Genomic DNA, 19,999 nt, shown 5'->3' on the forward strand with positions numbered 1-19,999 from the left:
GAGGGCTGGGGGGCATCGGGTGGCTGGCTCGAGCCATGCCAGGTGCAGGGTCTGCTGGCTGGGTGCTGGCAGGCTTGCTCCTGGCACGGGCACCGTAGCTAGCCCGTGCCCCTTTAAGGAGTCCGGGGCTGGGAGGGGGGCAATAGAGTTTCCCTGGTGTTGACCAGAGTGGCCACCAGGGAAACCTGGGGAGGGCTAGCCTCCCACTAGTTCGAATTAAGGGACTACACACCCCTTAATTCGAACTAGTAAGTTCCAACTAGGCTTATTCCTCGTGGAACGAGGTTTACCTAGTTCGAACTAAGCGCTCCGCTAGTTCGAATTAAGTTCGAACTAGCGGAGCGCTAGTGTAGCGCCTATCAAACTTAATTGGAACTAACATCCGTTAGTTCAAATTAACTTTGTAGTTTAGACATACCGTAAGTCAATAGTAGCCTGTATACTACAGTGTTACTCTTTTCGGAATAAACATCTACCAGCACCACCCAGAGCACATTCTACTCGTGCTGCTGCAACATCAACCACCTTCCTGAACAATGTTCCCCTGAAGGACACATACAAGGTGGCCACATGGTCGTTAGACCATTCATTTACCCAGCATTATGCTATTATGCCTCAAATAGTGGCTGATGCAACTGTGGCTATAGCAGTATTATCTTCCACCACTCAGAAGTAACTTTGAGCCCCACCTTCCTCACAGGGCACTGCTCTGTAGTCACCAACAGTGGAGCACCCACAGGGACATCACCCAATGAAGAAAAGAAAGTTACACTAAGCAGTAACAACTGTTCTTTGAGGTGTGTGTCCCTGTGGGAGCTACACGACCCTCCCTTCCTCCCCTTTACTCAGAGTTTGTTTACTAACTTGTGCATAGATGAGAAGCTGAAGGGGGGAAGTTAGGCTGCCGTGTGAGGCGCCAAACTGTCAGTGGTACGAGATGCCTTCTGTGCATGAGCAGCCCAACTGTCAACTGCTAAGTAAAACTCCAAACTGCAGATCCAGGGACCACCCGTCACCAACAGAGGACACACACTCAAAGACCAGTTGTTACTGCACAGGGTGTCCTACTTCCTTTTGCCTATCTTGTACTTGCTTATGGTCTCAGAACTCACACTTCTTTGGGTAAAGCAGTACTCTCCTCAGTGTTCTGATGTACTGTAAAGCCGCACCACCTTAAGGGGAAACTGCTCTTTTGCCCCACCACCATAAGGGGAGACATCTCACGATGATGAAGCAAAGATTAGTCATCTTGTGCAGCAGCTGGAGTTCTTCAAGATGAGTGCTCCACAACCCACACTCCTCCCATCTGCTTTGGAGATGGGGGCCTCTGACATTCAGACATAGAGAAGGAACTGGAGGGCTCAGCCCACACACATGATGTTCTAACCATCACAGCTTTTGGTGGCAGCATTGCGCATACGTGCGGCTTGTTCCAGACTGCTTCAAAATCTCTTATTCAGGGGCCCAGATGCCATCAAGACCAAGTGTGGAGCACCCACAGGGACACTTATCTTGAAGAACTCCAGTTACTGTTCAAGTTGAGTAATGTTTGCATGCCTACTACTTTCAATAATTTAAATCTATCTTTCTATTGCTAATAAGCTTATTTTAATATTTTATCCTCACTAGTGAGTTTGTTTAAAGTGCTTGTGGAATCTGCTCACTATCTTTTGGTGCATACTCACTATCTTTTGATGAAGAGGTGAACTAATTAATGAGCTTGCATTGTTCAAGAAAGGGTCTTGATCTGTGTAAATTGGTATAATTTGGGGGTGCAAGGATTGGGGGTTTGCTGCTGTCTCTCTCTCTCTATGGTTCATGTGTGGTTTAGAGAGCATTCATGCAACTTAGCTGGGCGTGTCCCTACATGTCCTAGCCTGGGTTTATTGCTTGTCACAACAGATTATGTTGCTTTTGCTCATTTTAGGAGGGTTTAATGTCTTTAGAATTCTAGCTCACAGAATTACCTTTTTTGAAAAGGTACCATCTCTTTAAAATCAGAGCGAGTTGGATACCACCCCACGATATATAGTAAAGTTACTAGGGATGTTTAAAAAGTTAACCTTTTAAATGATAGTGCTTAACAGGTTAACTGTTTTAAGCTATTCTCACTGCCTGACCCACTGCCTGGCCCAACTGTGGCCATTACTGTGGGCTCCTTCTGCTGGCCCTGCTGTGACCGTGGTGTCCCGTCATGGCTGGGCTCCTGCTACCTGGCCTGCTGGCCATTGTGAAGTTAACTGGCAAGCCAGTTAACATCCCTAAAATTTACCAGTTTTGACATAGGTAAGACTACAGTAATGGACCTAATAAGAGAGCTCAGTTTGAAGGTATGGGTTGTGTCTGTTTTTGGTGTTGTTATTAGTAATAAACTTGGATTTGGCTTTGTAGCCCTGGAGCCTTAACTATCTTCAGGATCTGAACTCTTAGGTTCAGAAGACCTATGTTGCATTTCCAATTGCAGATTAGGAGCATGGGCTCATGAGCTGGGATCTATTTTTAATAGATCACCTTTAGAGTAACTGTTGTTACAAATTTTGCTATAAAAAATACTAAGAAAAATATTCAGAGCAAATTATGTCTGTGTTGAACATGCAAAAATATATACATAAGAGATAGGAAACTATAATAAATTAATACATACTTATATAAATTTTTAGTCGTTAATTAGGCCCATAAAATGTAATATAGCTGAAAACACTCATGTTTGTCTTAGGTGCAGATACAGACATTTATGAATACTTGTTTTGGAAGAATTTTGTCTTCACAACATTCACTCCAGCTACTTCAAAGGTAATGACATCTATGCTTACAAAGCATTTTAAGTAATAGCATTAATTTAAAAGTGAAGGAGCTAGTTTAGTATAATGTATTTGTGTCTTTATGGACTGTACAAACTTGGAAAACCAGTATTTATCTAGGGCAGTGGTCACCAACCAGTTGATTGGGATCTACTGGTAGATCTTGGAGCCTTTGATAGGTTTGGCCAAGAGGCTATCAAGCCCAACACTTCAGCTGCCATTCCACCCAGACTGTTGCACATCTCCTGCCCTTTGCCTTAGAGCTGTCCCCTCAGGAGCCTCTGCTTTCTGTGAAGGGCAGGGGAGAGAGAGGAGGGTACTGATGTCTAGGTGCCCCCCTCCCACTCTGTATCCTTTCTCCACAGAGCAGAGAGGGGGCACAACAAGACTTGGGATGGAGTTTGTTGGCTGCTTTTGGGAGTGGTCCTGGTCCAGGGCCAGGGCAGGGTTGAGCCTGCCTTAGCTCCACTGCACCACCACCCAGGATTCACCGGAGGTAAGCAGTGTCCAGCTGGTGCCCACATCCCAAAACCCCGCCCCAGTCATGAACCCCCTCCTGCACCCACCCCTGCCCTAGCTCCGAGGACTCCTGCATCCAAATGCCCTCCTAGAGCCTGCACCTACAATCTCCTCTGGCACCTCAACTGCTTGCCCCAGGCTCAACTGAGAGCCCCTCTCACACTCTAAATCCCTTAATCCAAGACCAGAGCCTGTACCCCAACCCTCTTCCCCAGTCTGGTGAAAAGGAGGGAGAGTGGAAGAGGGAGGGAGGATGGAGTGAGTAGGGGTGGGGCCTCAGAGAAGGGGCACAAAAGAGGTGGGGTCAAGGTATTTGGGTCTGAGGTAGATCTTAGATTGCACTTAATTCAAAAACTGATTTTGTGCTTAAAAAGGTTGGAGACCTCTGATGTAGGGGCTTTCAAATATATTTTTAGCATTCTTCTAGTTCTTAGTTTAATGATAATCTCAACAAATTTTGCTAGGATTTATTGTTTGACCAATATTTTAGTCACATTCTAGTTTTTGCATCTTTCTCACTTGAGTATTTACCCAGAGTTGCTTGGGTACTTAAATAAGTTTTGTTGTTCTTCTAGTGGTTGCTCATATGTATTCCAATTAGGTGTATGCATGCCACATGCACAATTGTCGGAAAGCTTTCCCTAGCTGCTACCCTTCTGGTCAGCTGTGGAGCCCCCTGGAGTGGCGCTGGTGAGAAACCCTGTATATGACCCTGTTGACCTAACCACTCCTCAGTTCTTTCTTGCTGCCTGTGGTGACTGTTGGAACTTTGGCTCTCTTGATTTGCAAAATGCCATTCATCCTTAGCATAGATTGTTTAACAACAGTCAATAGCCAGAAAAGTCTTAGCAGTGGGACCAAAAGGACCTTCCCTTCTCTCCTGTGTCCCTTCAGGATTTGGGGCATGCCAAAGCCGAACGGCTTTTAGCAGTGCAGTTCTTGTTTGAAACCCATGGTGAGTGACCACTACAACTCATGCCTTTGGTGCCTGATACTGGAAGGGAGCGGGACAGTTGTGTAAGTCAGCTTGTCATGAAATATAGCGTGGCTTCACATCATCCAGACCCAGTACCGAGTGCTTCGGTCCACAGGAATTGGCACCAAAGAAGAACTCCTGATGTGCAAAGTCCCTGAAGGGCCAAGCATGACATCACTCTTTCTCCCTGGTGCGGTTGTCCAAGGCAACCAAATTTATGCTGGTGGCACTGTCAATGACTCTGAGACCATCTCCTTCAACGTTTATGGGTATCGAAGGACTGCACAGCACCAAAGCACTGGACTCTGCTCATGCAAGTAATATAGTCCTGGACTGTCCTAGGATGGAGGCAGTGCCTGTTGACCCGTCCTCCATGCCAAACACCTTTGAGGCTGCTCAGGGCTTTATCAAAGTGATCCAATCTCCTCCTCCTCTAGGTAGACCCCTGGCTCCAAGCCAGACCTCATGGGACAAGCCTGCCATGCTCAGGTCTGCTGTCTCAGATTCCCCGGTGCTGCTTGGAGTCATGGTGCTGCTCAGAGACTCGGCACCACTGGTCCAACTTGTGGCACAGGTCTGACTTGTGGCATCTTCCTTACTGGTTCTCGGGGGCTGTGTCTACACTGGCAAGTTATTCTGGAAAATCAGCCGCTTTTCCAGAAAAACTTGCCAGCTGTCTACACTGGTCGCTTGAATTTTCGGAAAAGCACTGACGATCTAATGTAAAATCATCAGTGCTTTTCCGGAAAAACTATGCTGCTCCTGTTCGGGCAAAAGTCTTTTTCCGGAAAACTGTTCCAGAAAAGGGCCAGTGTAGACAGCACAGTAGTGTTTTCCGCAAAAAAGCCCCGATCGCGAAAATGACGATCGGGGCTTTTTTGCGGAAAAGCGCGTCTAGATTGGCCACGGACACTTTTCCGGAAAAAGTGCTTTTCCGAAAATGCTTTTAACGGAAAACTTTTCCGTTAAAAGCATTTCCGGAAAATCATGCCAGTGTAGACGTAGCCTTGGAGCCATTCCTGCTTGAGAGCTTCTGTGATGACCTGGTCCCAGTCTGGTTCAGCATGGTGTAGCTGCTGGGGCGTCTGTTGGCCTGCTGGCTACTCTCTGCGACGGGACCCTGGTCCTAGCAGTAAAGACACGGACGTTAAACCTTTTCTCGGAAATACACACACACACACACACACACTGCCCTGACCGTCTGCTGACACATGGTCTTGATGCTCCAACCTTTTCCATAGAGACCAGCACCGTGGGAGTGATGCAGTTCCAGCTCCAACTCTTCTCGCTGCTGCTGTCCTGTTGGGAGCTCATTGCAGTGCTATACCTCTCCCTTGTGCCATTCCTTGGACCGTGCCTCTTCAGACCAGCGCCAGCATTCAGAGTATTCCCAGCACCATTTCTCGGTGCATGTAGAGCTTTCTTGGCACTGGCCATTGCCACTTAGGCACCATTCCCGATCTCACTTCTGTCAGCAATCCCATTCTTGCCACCGGTCCCAGGCCTGATCTCAGCATAGGTCTCAGTCTTGATCCTGGCACTGATTCCTATCTCAACACACTTCAACACTCCGGGTTCAAGTCAATCATAGTTGTGAGGATGGTCCACTTTTTGATGCATGACACTAAGTGTTTTTCATCGAGCATTCCCTCCTTCGCTACTGAATCAGTGCCACCATGGCCTTCTCATTTGGGCTCGCTGACATCGTTCTAGAGCAGGGGCTCGTTAATGCCAGACTGGTTCATACTTGTTAGTCTTCCTCTGAGGAAGCATCCTATCCCACAGTGACCACCCCAATGGCAGTTCTGGACCTTGTGGGTGTACTACAAAGCTCAGGGCTCAATCCCAGCAGGGCCCCCTTCAGTCCCTTCAAAACCAAGGGCCCCAGAGGCGACAGTTAACTGCCCCCCACCCAGCACTAGATCCTGCTCCGTCGGTCATGCTTCCTGCTTTCCCCTCATTCCCGTTGGTTCTCAAGCTCCTCAGGGACAAAAGATACACATCATCCTGATAGTCCAGGGCTGGGCCCATCAGCATTTGTACTCCACACTTGTGGAACTCAGGATGTGTCTAGACTATAGGGTTTTTTCGACAAAGTGGGCTGTTGTCGAAAAAACTATACCTGTGTCTATACTATCACCGTGTTCTGTCGACAGTAAGTCGACAGGACGCAGCAGTTTTGTCAACAGCGGTAAACCCGGTTTTACAAGGAAGAACGCCTTTGTCAACAGAGATCTGTAAACAAAAGGTGTGTGTGGACACAGGGAGCCAGTTCTGTTGAAAAAAAAGGCCTCCAGGAAGAATCCCTGGTGGACAGTCTAGCCTTTATATGTAGAGCCCCCCTGTGGTTCCTGGCCGCAGCCTCTTAAAGGCACAGCCACCCAGACAGGCCTTGCTGTCTGGCAGCTAGCCAGAGCACGCATGTCAGTCGTAAAAGCCATGTCCCAGCCTCAAGGACCCCCTGGCCCTTCTCAGAACAGAGAGGAGGACCCACCCAAGGGCACCAAAAGGCGGGCACTGGCCTGGTCAGGGCCAGAAATAAAAAACCTGCTGGAGCACTGGTCTCAGGAAGAAGCCCTGCAGGCCCTGCAGACACACCACAAGAATGCGGACATCTATGAGCACCTGGCCCAGGGACTGACCACCAAAGGGCATCACCCCCGCACCATGGCACAAGTGAGGGCCAAGGTCAAAGAGCTGCGGCAGGGATATGCCAAGGCCCAGGACCAGAGCTCCTGCTCCAGGGCAGCCTCAGAGAGCTGCCCTTACTACCAGGAGTTGGCTGGACTCCACTGTATGTGGTGGAGTCCGGGTTACCCCACCACATCCTGGACTGACCCCTTAGGGAGGAAGACCAGGCAGGAGAGATGGGAGAGCTGCACCAGGAGGAGGAGGAGGAAAAGGAGGCAGCAGGGATCTCTCTCAGGAGCTGCTCCTCCAGACCCCAGGAGACCATGGAAAGCAGGGAGGGTACCTCAGGTGAGTGCTTCGAGGGGTCACTGCAAACGGGTTGGTTGGCAGTGTGGGGGGCCATCTAGTCCCATTGCCACTGTGGGGCTCCTGTGAAACTTTCAGGCCGCTACCCAACTCACATGTGGTATCACGTGTAACACCCCTGAGTCTCCTGTCCAAAGGAGAGCCCCTGACAGCCATAGCATGCCCTTGGAGACAGCAGGTGTGCACATAGACATTGATTGTCTTCTCCTCTTTTCCTTCACAGCCGGACCCCCTACCCAACAGGGGAACACCACACCTGCCCCACCCCCATCCTGGACCTGTAGCACCCGCAGGCACTGGCGGGTCTACACAGACCTTCTGAGGAAGCATGTAGTGGCCCTGCAGGACCTCAAGAGGATGGAGGCAGAGGCTGAGTGGCGCACCAGGCTGCTGGATGAGCTGGTCCAGCAGCACACTGCCATCTGTGCCACAATGCAGGAGGTCTTCGCCTTGCTTGTCCCTGTCATTGGCACCGCTTCTGCAGCACGCCAGGCCCCTGCTCCTCCAGCCCCCCCTGCTCCTCCAACCCCCCTTTCCTGCCTTCCCCTCCAGCCCCACTGCTCCTCCAGCCTCCCCTTCCCCCACAGCCCCTCCTGCTCCCGAGCTTTCACATACCCAAGAGCTGCCCCCCCTCCTTCCCAGGCCAGCACTGGCTCTCGCTTCATCCGATCCCAAGGCCGTGACAATGAAAGGCTGCAGGAAAGTGACAGGACCCTGCGATCAGGGAAACAGCGGCCTTCTTGAGCTCCCTCCCCCCTGCAGGTTTTCAGCCCCCCTCCCTCCTTCAGCTTTTCAGTCCCCTACCACTCCAGTTAAAGGACATTTCAGTTATGTTACAAAATCTTTATTTTTGACTGACATTTACTTTGTTTATAAACAGTTGAACAGTAAAAAGAGAAAGTTCTGAGGAAGCAGGGTAACCAGAGCACGCACTGCAGCAGCTTTGCTTTCCCTCTAGGAGGTAGGCAAGCAAGAAGCAGGAGCAGAGCAACGGCTGTTCAGGGGGATCCCTTTAAGCACATGTCTCTGCAAGGGCATGTAGCAGCACCTGGAAATAAAGGCTGCCCCCATGCCCTGCCAGAAGCACTTCTGGATGTCTTCTTTTTTCGACAGAGCGTCCGGCAGTGTGAATGCTCTTTTTCAAAAAAGTGGATCGATTTTTTGATCCACATAATGTAATCTAGATGCTCTTTTTCAACAAAGGCTTTGTGGACAGTATCTGTCGACAAAGCCTCTGTTGAAAAAGGCGTACAGTCTAGACGTAGCCTAGCCTCACAGTACAACCGCCAATTCCACTTCCAGTACTGCTGGACCTCATCATGCAGAATCATGATCACTTGCATCATCCGGACCTGCTTTGGCTCCCCCTCAGGTGCGGCAGCTCTGTGGTTGAACACCATGGAGCAGGCCTGCTCAAAACAGGTTCAGCAGGTTCTCCTTAGTAGTCAGAAACTTTCTATCAGACTCAGATACCTGGCAATATGGAAATGATTCTCATGCTGGTGTCTATAGCACAAGCTGGACCTTCTTTCTACCACTATGCTGCAGGTACTTGGCTATCTGTTATCTCTGGAACAGCAAGGTCTGGTGACCTCGCTTCATGTGCATCTGGTGGCCATCTCTGTCTTCCATCCAGGAGAAGCAGGCCACAGAATTTTCTCAAGTCCTGTTGTAAGGTGCTTCCTTGAGGGGATCGACAGGTTCTACCCTCTGGTTCATCTCCCTGCCCCCATTTGGGATGTCAACCTCATCTTGTCTGCCCTCATGTGTACACCATTTGAGCTGTTAGCTATGGGCTCTCTACTCTGTCCTGGAAGGTGGCTTTTCTTGTTGCCATCACCTCAGCTCGCAGGGTCTCTGAACTTCAGAGCCTCCATATATGATCTTTCACAAAAATAAGGTCCAGTTTTTCCCTCACCTGGCTTTTCGGCCGAACATGGTCTCCAGCTTCCACATCAGGCAAGATGTCTTTCTTCCTATGTTCTACACTAAGTCTCATAAAAATGCCCAGGAACAACGTCTACATGCCTATGATGTGAGATGTGCACTGACAGTCTACATCAAAAGGACCAAGCCCTTTAGTAAGACATCACAACTGTTTGTAGCAGTGGCAGGCTGGGTAAAAGGACAGCCAGTATCATCACAGTATATATCCTCCTGGATCACCGTGTGCATCCGCACTTGTTACAACCTGGCCAAGGTCCCTCTATCACTGTGCACTCCAAACAAGCACAAGCTTTTTCAGTGGCATTCCTGGCTCATATACCCCTTTAGGAAATCTGCAGAGCGCAACTTAGTCTTTGGCATATACTATGTACTATGCCAGGTGTGGGGAACCTAGGGCTCAGAGGCCAGATGTAGCTCTCAGCTTGCTTGGATACAGCACCTGAGGCTTGGGGCTCCCCTCAGCATTGGGGAGCCTGTGATGGTGCTCCAGCCCCCCACTGCCCTTTGTAGGGGGCTGGAGCTTACAACATCTACTAGTCTGGCCCTCCTAGGATCTGGTGTGCGAGGGGAATGTGGGGAGTGTCTTTCCCCTTCTCAGTTGGGCCACATCAATGAGGAGGTTTTTGTTTGTTTCTTTGTTTTTCTTTTCACCCGTGTGCAGCTGCCGACTGATTTTTATGTGAGTCAGTGGCCCCCAACCTAAAAAAGGTTTCCCACCACCACACTATGCCATTATACAAACAATCAGGACATGGCTTTTGGTACTGAGGTTCTTGAGTCAGCTAGACTCTGAGGGTATGTCTACACTACAAAGTTAATTCAAACTAACAGACGTTAGTTCGAATTAACTTTGATAGGCGCTACACTAGCGCTCCGCTAGTTCGAACTTAATTCGAACTAGTGGAGCGCTTAGTTCACACTAGGTAAACCTCATTCTACAAGGACTAAGCCTAGTTCGAACTTACTAGTTCAAATTAAGGGGTGTGTAGCCCCTTAATTCGAACTAGTGGGAGGCTAGCCCTCCCCAGCTTTCCCTGGTGGCCACTCTGGCCAACACCAGGGAAATTCGTACGCCCCCCTCCCGGTCCCAGACCCCTTAAAGGGGCACGGGCTGGCTACGGTGCCCGTGCCAGGTGCAAGCCTGCCAGCACCCAGCCAGCAGACCCTGCACCTGGCACGGCTTGAGCCAGCCACCCGATGCCCCCCAGCCCTTCTCCTCTTCCCGGGACCAGGCTGGCGGCTCCCGGGAGCTTGCCCGGGACCGCAAGAGGCGGGCACCCGCCTGGTCTAGTGCGGACATCGTGGACCTTGTCCACGACCTCCGCACTAGGCACAGGAAAGTGGCCGTCTACGGCAGGAGAGCTGCCAACCTGGCCACCCAGGAACAGATGTGCATGAAAATCATGGTGGTCCACTGAGATCCCTGACCCTGAGCCCTGAGCTTACAATGACCATACTGGGTCAGACCAAAGGTCCATCTAGCCCAGTAGCCTGTCTGCCGACAGCGGCCAACCCTAGGGACTCTGGAGGGGATGGACCGAAGACAGTGACCAAGCCATTTGTCTCGTGCCATCCCTCTCCAGCCTTCCACAAACTTTGGGCAGGGACGCCACTCCTACCCCCTGGCTAATATCACTCCATGGACCCAACCTCCATGAATTGATCTCACTTCTCTTTAAACTCTGTTCTAGTTCTAGCCTTCACAGCCTTCTGCAGCAAGGAGTTCCACAGGTTGACTCTTTGCTTTGTGAAGAACAACTTTCTGTTACTACTTTGAAGCCTGCTACCCATTCCTTTCCTTTGGTGTCCTCTAGTCCTTCTATTATGGGAACTAATGAAGAAGTTTTCTGTATGCACCCTCTCCACTCCACTCATGCTTTTATAGACCTCTATCCTATCCCCCTCAGTCTCCTCTTTTCTAAACTGAAAAGTCCCAGTCTCTTTAGCCTCTCTTCATATGGGTCCTGTTCTAAACCTCTGATCATTTTAGTTGCCCTCCCCTCTCCCACCCTCTCTCTTCCCCTCTCTCACCTCCTTTTCCCAGTCTCCCCGAGTTTTGTTCAATAAAGAGAGATTCTATTTTTGACCACACGTTTTCTTTATTTTGTACATCAGGATGGGGGGCTAGGGAAGGGTAAGTGGAAGGAGGTGAGGGAGGAATGGGGTACGAGCCCCCGATGGAGAGGACTGGGCTGGCTCTGCGGGCTTCTGGGGGTGGAAGCTCTCCTGCAGCCCCCCAATTGTCCCCTCTCCCCAGATGGCAGCCTGCGGAAAGTGCAGCCAGTCTGATGGCCGAGTGCTCTGATGTGCCCAGTGTGGGTACTCAGGACACTGCAAGCCAGGACTGCTTGCAAGCAGGGAACCCCTGAGAACTGTCTGTCCAGGGTGGGGGTCGGGACCCTTTAAGCACAGCCCTCGGCTAGCCTGAGGCAGCAGCTCCACACTCTAAGTCCTCATCTGATGCCCTGCCGGCACTGCTTCCGGCCATCCTTAATCCCGGTTCAGGGTCCACTTAATGTGGACATGCTAGTTTGAATTAGTAAAACGCTAATTCCAACTAGTTTTTTAGAGTGGATCCGTTAGTTCGAATTAGCTTAGTTCGAATTAACTAATTCAAACTAAGTTAGTTCTAATTAGCGCTGTAGTGTAGACATACCCTGACTCTCACCCCTTGCTCTTGGGTACAGGCTTGTGAAGCACCTAGTGGGAATATATATGAGCAAGCATGCAAAGAAGAAAAAGTTACTTACTTTTGTAAGTGTTGTTCCTTGAGATGTGTTGCTCATATTTAATCCATACCCCCCCTTCCTTTCCCACCATTGGAGTAACCAGAAAGAAGGAACTGAGGAGTGTTTGGGTTGGGAGGGTCATATATGGGGCATCACACTAGTGCCACTCCTGGGGTGATGAGTAGCAGTAGGGCAGTGGTCTGCAACCTTTTTACACACAAGATAACTTTTTCAATTTAAGTGCAATGTAAGATCTACCTCAAACCCAAATACTCTTGCCCCATTTTCTTTCTTCCCCTTCTCCGAGGCCCCACTCTGCTCACTCCATCCCCCTTCCTCCCTGAACCTCATTCATTTTCACCAGGCTGGGGTAGGAGATTGGGGTGCAGGCTCTGGTCTTGTGCCAAGGAGTTTGGAGTGTGGGAGGGTCTCTGGGTTTAGCCCAGGGGGCAGATAGGGGTTCAGGAGGGGGTTCAGGGTGCAAGCTCTGGGAAGGAGTTTGGATGCAGGGGGACTCACATCTGGGCAGGAGGTTTAGGGTTGGGACAGAGGTTCAAGATGTAGGCCCTGGCTAAGCACCACTTAACTTGTGGAGCAGTGAGTTAAGGCAGGCTTACTCCTGCCCTGGCCTTGGGTGTGTCTAGACTACATGCCTCCTTCGACGGAGGCATGTAGATTAGCCAGATCGGAAGAGGGAAATGAAGCCGCGATTAAAATAATCGCGGCTTCATTTAAATTTAAATGGCTGCCCCGATCTGCCGATCAGCTGTTTGTCGGCAGATCGGGGGAGTCTGGACGCGATGCCCCGACAAAGAAGCCTTTCTTCATCGACACAGGTAAGCCTCGTGAAACCAGGTTTACCTGTGTCGATGAAGAAAGGCTTCTTTGTCGGGGCATCGCGTCCAGACTCCCCCGATCTGCCGACAAACAGCTGATCGGCAGATCGGGGCAGCCATTTAAATTTAAATGAAGCCGCGATTATTTTAATCGCGGCTTCATTTCCCTCTTCCGATCTGGCTAATCTACATGCCTCCGTCGAAGGAGGCATGTAGTCTAGACACACCCCTTGTACCACTCCTGAAAGCAGCTCGCATGGACAGCAATGGCTCAATGGTACTATGTGCTGACCCTCATCTACAGGCACTGAGCCCACAACTGCTACTGGCCACAGTTCACCATTATTGATCAATGGGAGCTGCTGCAGGAGTGGTGTCAACAGTCAAGGACAATATATGGAGACCCCCTGCAGTGCCTTTCTCAGGGGCTGCAGGGACATGCCAACCACTTCCTGGAGCAGCAATTTCTGTAGGGATAATTACTCCAGCATTTTAGAATTCACTACTCAAAGAATTAAATTTAAATGTAAGAGAGCCTAGGATCTGCAGAAACAGATTCTAAAGGAAAGCACTCTAATTTCTTGCATTTGATTATAATCTAATATAGGTTTCAGAAGTTGAATATGCCATGCCTGCAGCAGGAAATAGCACATACTGTAGGACTTATTCTCCAGCATTATGTAGCAGAACTTGAAGCTACTAAAAAGGTAATTCATTTTCTGTAATTAAATATTTGAAATATATTGTAATCTAAAGAGTTCCTACTTTATTTGTTAGCCTTTTATATTTGTCTTGATTTATTATAATTCTTCCTCCTTCCTACTGAAGAAAACATCCTGTCTAAACATAGGCATATTTTTCCTTTCTAGGCACATCTGGGGGAATGCTCTCTCATGTAAATTTTGCAATTTAAACAAATAAAAACTTACTTATGTAGGGGTAACGAACATAAGAACAGCCATACTAGGTCACAGCAAAAGTACATCTAGCCCAGTATTCTGTCTGTCGACAGTGGCCAATACCAGATGCCTTCGAGGAAGTGAACAGAACAGGGAATCAAGTGATCCCTCTTCTGTCATCCATTTACAGCCTCTGACAAAGAGAGGCTAAGGACACCATTCCTACCCATCCTGGCTCCTAGCAGGGGCGGATTGGCCCGGCGGGATTCCGTGAATTTCCCGGTGGGCTGTCGGCCGAAGGGCTGACTGGCGGCTATTAGAGGAGGAGGGGGATAAACCTGGCAAGTTGCTCCTCGGAGCAGCTGCCGGAGTTCTGAGTCTGCATGGTCCTTTCTCTCCCCCCCTACTCCAGAGGCATGGCTCCCCCATTCACCTTCAAAGAGGGACCTTCCAAAAGCAGGCACTTACTTCTTACTCCCAACGCATCCATAAGTCTAGCCTTCTTTCAATGAGTCCACTTCACAGGTCCCATTGTTCTTATTGTTCTTGAATCTGGCTTCCACCTTTCTCCAACCATGCAAGTGCCCAGAGATACTTTTCTTTCATGCCTTATCCATTCACACCCCATTCACTCAACAGGACAATCAATTTAGCAAGGGGGGGGTACAAAGTCTACAAGGGTATGTCTACACTACAGCGCTAGTTCGAACTAACTTAGTTCGAATTAGTTAATTCGAACTAAGCTAATTCGAACTAACGCGTCTAGAACTAAAAACTAGTTCGAATTAGCAATTTGCTAAATCGAACTAGGAAGTCCACATTGAGTGGACTCTGAACAGGGCTTAAGGATGGCCGGAAGCAGTGCCGGCAGGGCATCAGAGGAGGACTTAGAGCGTAGAGATGCTGTCTCAGGCTAGCCCAGGGCTGCGCTTAAAGGGTCCCGACCCCCACCCCGGACAGACAGTTCTAAGGGGTGCCCCGCTTGAAAACCGGTCCTGGCTTGGAGTGCCCGGAGTACCCACACTGGGCACATCACAGCACTCGGCCATCAGACCGGCTGCACTTGCCGCAGGCTGCAATCTGAGGAGAGGGGGCAATTGGGGGGCTGCAGGAGAGCTTCCACCCCCCAGAAGCCCAGACGGAGCAATCATCTCTCCTTCGAGTTCAACATTTTGTGAGAAAAACCCAGTTATAATTCCTCAGTTCTTTCTCTATAGTTCTATATTTGTTCACATTTGTTTAAAAAAAAGTTTTTCCTGTTAGTATATAGTCCGTTAAGTCCCACTCTCCTTCCCTTCCCTGTTATATCTTGAACTCTTGTATATAGTTAAAAAAAAAAAAGAGTACAGAAAAGGCAACCCAAAGCAAAGGGAAGGAGCAACATTAATATCCATAATGCTGGGCTCTCCCGGCTTTAAAAAATGCTCCTTGTGCAGTGACTCCATGCCTGCATCTGATGGCCATGCTGTGTGCATCTGCTGTCTTGGTGAGAGCCATGTACCACAAAAATGCGTACACTGCTCAAAACTTACAACCAGGGCCTGCCGTGACCGTGAAATGAGGCTCCGAATGATTCTCTTCGATAAGGTGCTCCAGCTGCCAGCGCCAGCCTCCCCGACTCGGCCTGCGCAGCATCCTCAGAAATGGAGCGCCTCCTCTCCTTCCAGGGCTCCTAAGAGGCCCAAGCCCTCGCCGAGTAGATCTCTGCCTTTGACTTCTCATGGCAGAACTACCTCAGGATCCAATTTAGGTACTTCAGTTTCAAGTGCCTGTTCTGCCTCGAAAGCGCTTTGAAGTTTGCCCCCTGCGTCTCACCACGCCGCTGAAACTTCTCCAGTGGCGGAATCACCCTCGGCACCGAAGTCATCAGCACCGACTCTGCCACTGGCACCACAGGCACAGTCAGCACCACTACGTGCCGCTTCCATTTCTTTATCCTCCTCTCCAGAGGAGCCGATAACTTCGGCACGGGAGCAGACAGCACCAGCCTCGGTGCATGACCGTTCCGCACAGCCCGGATCTCAGGGCAGAACATCACCGATATGGCATATGGCACCGACTTCGGCACTGGAGTGCACAGTGGCCAAAGTACAGGCAAAGACTCATCATATTTGTAGCCTATCCCCGGCCTCACTGCTGCCTGTATTTTCGCCGGCTCCATCACCATCTCCACCCGCACCATCAAGCAGGAGATCACCATGGCTCTCCAGGAGATATTCCTCTCTGAGGGTATGTCTACACTAGCTCAGTAGTTCAAGCTAGGTAGGCAAATGAGGGCAACCAGAGTTGCAAATGAAGCCTGGAATTTAAATATCCTGGGCTTCATTTGTATCTTCCCGGGCACCGCCATTTTTAAATCCCCCTTAGTCCGAACTCCGTGCCCACGGCTACGCGTGGCACGGAGTAGGTAGTTCGAATTAGGATCTCTAATTCGAACTACCGGTACTCCCCATGGAAGCCTGGGATATTTAAATCCCGGGCTTCATTTGCAACTCCAGTTGCCCTCATTTGTCTACCTAGCTCGAACTACCGAGCTAGTGTAGACATACCCTGACAGACTTCCATCTCGATTTCTGACACCTCCCAGAGATCGTTGAGTATCTTGTCATCACTTCTCTGCCTTGCCTTCACCACTCAGGCATAGATCATACTCCCCTTCTCCATCTCTTCGCTCGAGAAGATCATCCTCGTGCTACGATTACACCAAGCATCATTGTTATGAGCATTCTCTCTCGCGCTCATCCTACTATTATCAGGACCGATATTACTATTCCTGTTATCATAGGGACTGCTCACCACATCATCGTCATAGTCGTTATTCACCCACATCTCCTCCACGTTCCATGATGGTCTATTCCTCTTCTAGACACTCCCCACATTCTGTCCCACCACCCTCTGGTCGAGACTTGTCACCGCGCCATTCATCGCCTCTCCTCCAAGGGCAACAGTCCCAGTCTACTGCAGAGTCACATCTCCCTGAAGTATCTCCACTGATCAGTCCTCCTCTCCTGATGAGGCCATCATTCCTGGAGACGTCTCGCCACCAGATGACTTGAGACAATTCCAGGATCTTTTTAAGAGGGTGGCAGTGTCTCAAGAAATCCAACCCACAGAGATCAAGGACAAACAACATCGTCTTTTAAAAAATTTGCAGACTACCCATTCTACTAAATTGGCCATACCTTTGGATGAGGCTATCTTGGAAGTTGCTAACAAACTTTGGCAGACTCCTGCCTCTGTCCTTCCCACTAACAAGTGGGCTGATAAAAAATATTTTGTACCCCCGGAAGGGTCAGAATTTCTGTTCTCCCACCCTCACGCCAACTCTTTGGTGGTCAATGCAGCCCAGCAGCAAGCTAAGACCCCTCATTATAAAGCAAACACATTGGACAAAGAGTCAAAAAGACTCGATTTATTTTGGAGGAAGGTATACACCTCGTCAACTTTGCTCCTTAGAATCGCTAACTACTTAGCACATTTATCAAATCATAATTTTGATAATTGTGGAAAGCTCACAGACCTGATGGAGGCCCTTCCTGAAGCTAAGAGGCCCTTTCTTAAATCTGTGGTCCGGGAGGGTTATGCCGCTACTCGAACCAGCCTCCAGATTGCCATGAATGTAGTGGACACCGCAGCCCGCACCACCGCCACCGCTGTAGTTATGCATAGGGCCTCACTCCTCCAGGCAGCGGGAGTGCCAAGGGAGCTACAATCCAAAGTGGAGGATTTGCCCTTTGAAAAGGATTCACTCTTTGGGGAAAAGACTGACTCAGTCTTACATTACAGTAAGGACACTAGAACAACCTTACGGTCACTCGGAATGTACATCCCACCTTACAGGAGGAAACGCTATATACCGTTTCAAAGGCATTATGATTATCTCCATCCCAGACAATGTTGGCATCCACAACACCAGCAGTTCGACCAGCTGCACCAAAATCAATGGCAGAGACCAATAAGATGCTGGAATCAAAATTACCGCGTGCAAACGCCACCAGGAAATAAACAGCACGTTTGACGTGTTGGTTGAGAGCAAGCACACATTCCCCCAGAGCCTCAGTCACATCTTTCACCATCGTCTATGGCCCTTTTAGAGCCAATGGGCCAATATCAGTACAGACAGATGGGTATTAGAAATAGTGCGCTCAGGTTATGTTATTCCATTCCGTTCTCTCCCTCTCACAACTCCCCCATCCCATCCCTCTTCAGGGACCCCTCTCACGAAGATCTACTACAAGATGAAATCTCTCATCTCCTCCACATAGGAGTAATAGAGAAGGTTCCATCTCAGTTCCAAGAGAGAGGATTCTATTCCCATTATTTCCTTGTACAGAAAAAAAAATGGCAGATGGAGACCTATACTAGACCTTTGACAGTTAAACAAACATATTGAAAAACAACATTTCAAGATAGTGACCTTAACTTCTATTCTACTGACCCTGGAGCAGGGTGATTGGCTTGCTTCTCTCGACCTCAAAGACACCTATTTCCACGTGATGGTTCACCTCACTCACAGAATATTTCTACGCTTCATGATTGACGCAGACCACTTCCAATATTGAGTACTGCCCTTTTGCCTCGCCACAGCACCAAGGGTATGTCTACACTACAATGTTAGTTCGAACTAATGGACGTTAGTTCGAACTAACATTCATAGGCGCTACACTAGCGCTCCGCTAGTTCGAATTTGAATCGAACTAGCGGAGCGCTTAGTTCGAACTAGGAAAACCTCATTTTACGAGGATTAAGCCTAGTTCGAACTTACTAGTTCGAATTAAGGGGTGTGTAGCCCCTTAATTCAAACTAGTGGGAGGCTAGCCCTCCCCAGGTTTCCCTGGTGGCCACTCTGGCCAACACCAGGGAAACTCTATTGCCCCCCTCCCGGCCCTGGCCCCCTTAAAGGGGCACGGGCTGGCTACGGTGCCCATGCCAGGTGCAAGCCTGCCAGCACCCAGCCAGCAGACCCTGCACCTGGCACGGCACAGAGCCACCCACCCGATGTCCCCCAGCCCACCCCCTCTTCCCGGGACCAGGCTGGCGGCTCCCGGGAGCTTGCCCTGGACCGCAAGAGGCAGGCACCTTCCTAGGCTAGTGCGGACATCGAGGACCTCGTCCCCGATCTCCGCACTAGGCACAGGAAAGTGGCCGTCTAGGGCAGGAGAGCTGCTAGCCTGGCCACCCAGGAGCAGGTGTGCATGATAATCAAGGGGGTCCACTGAGACCCCCGACCCTGAGCCCTGAGCTTACAATGGCCGTACTGGGTCAGACCAAAGGTCCATCTAGCCCAGTAGCCTGTCTGCCGACAGCGGCCAACCCTAGGGACCCTGGAGGGGATGGACCGAAGACAGTGACCAAGCCATTTGTCTCGTGCCATCCCTCTCCAGTCTTCCACAAACTTTGGGCAGGGACACCACTCCTACCCCCTGGCTAAGACTACTCCATGAACCCAACCTCCATGACTTGATCTCACTTCCCTTTCTTCATCTGGGACCTGTTCCCAACCCCTAATCATGTTAGTTGCCCTCCCCTCTCCCACCCTCTCTCTTCCCCTCTCCTACCTCCTTTTCCCAGTTTCCCCCAGTTTTGTTCAATAAAGACAGAGTCAATGTTGGAAGAAACGTTATCTTTATTTTGTACATCAGGAAGGGGGGTTAGGGAGGGTAAGTGGAAGGAGGTGAGGGAGGAATGGGGTACGAGCCCCCGATGGGGAGGACTGGGCTGGCTCTGCGGGCTTCTGGGGGTGGAAGCTCGCCTGCAGCCCCCCAATTGCCTCCTTTCCCCAGATGGCAGCCTGTGGCAAGTGCAGCCGGTCTGATGGCCGAGTGCTCTGATGTGCCCAGTGTGGGCACTCCGGGCACTCCAAGCCAGGACTGGTTTTCAAGCAGGGCACCCCTGAGAACTGTCTGTCCGGGGTGGGGGTCGGGTCCCTTTAAGCGTAGCCCTCGGCTAGCCTGAGATAGCATCTCCACGCTCTAAGTCCTCCTCTGATGCCCTGCCGGCACTGCTTCCGGCCATCCTTAAGCCCTGTTCAGAGTCCACTCAATGTGGACATGCTAGTTCGAATTAGCTTAGTTCGAATTAACTAATTCGAACTAAGTTAGTTCAAACTAACTCTGTAGTGTAGACATACCCCAAGGGTCTTCACAAAGACATTCACAGTCATCACTGCCCATCTTCGATGCATGGGAATCGTCATATATTCTTACCTGGATGATTGTCTAATAAAAGGATGTTCATCGACAGAAACTTCAGACCTGGTGCGGACAACTATCGAGACTTTCCTTCTCCTAGGTCT

The 19,999-nt window shown here is 50.0% G+C and overlaps 1 protein-coding gene across 1 annotated transcript in view; it reads left to right on the forward strand.

Annotated features, from left to right (window-relative positions):
• DNAH8 (dynein axonemal heavy chain 8) overlaps positions 1-19,999 on the forward strand; it is a 611,430-nt gene that overhangs the window by 115,078 nt on the left and 476,353 nt on the right. Inside the window, exons 14-15 of the mRNA XM_025186355.3 lie at positions 2,717-2,793; positions 13,413-13,512. Of these exons, the coding sequence (XP_025042140.3) occupies positions 2,717-2,793; positions 13,413-13,512 (177 nt within the window). The remainder of the gene's footprint in view (positions 1-2,716; positions 2,794-13,412; positions 13,513-19,999) is intronic.

The sequence above is a fragment of the Pelodiscus sinensis genome, chromosome 3 (assembly GCF_052426305.1).
Source record: "Pelodiscus sinensis isolate ZL-2025 chromosome 3, ASM5242630v1, whole genome shotgun sequence".
NCBI lineage: Eukaryota > Metazoa > Chordata > Testudines > Trionychidae > Pelodiscus > Pelodiscus sinensis.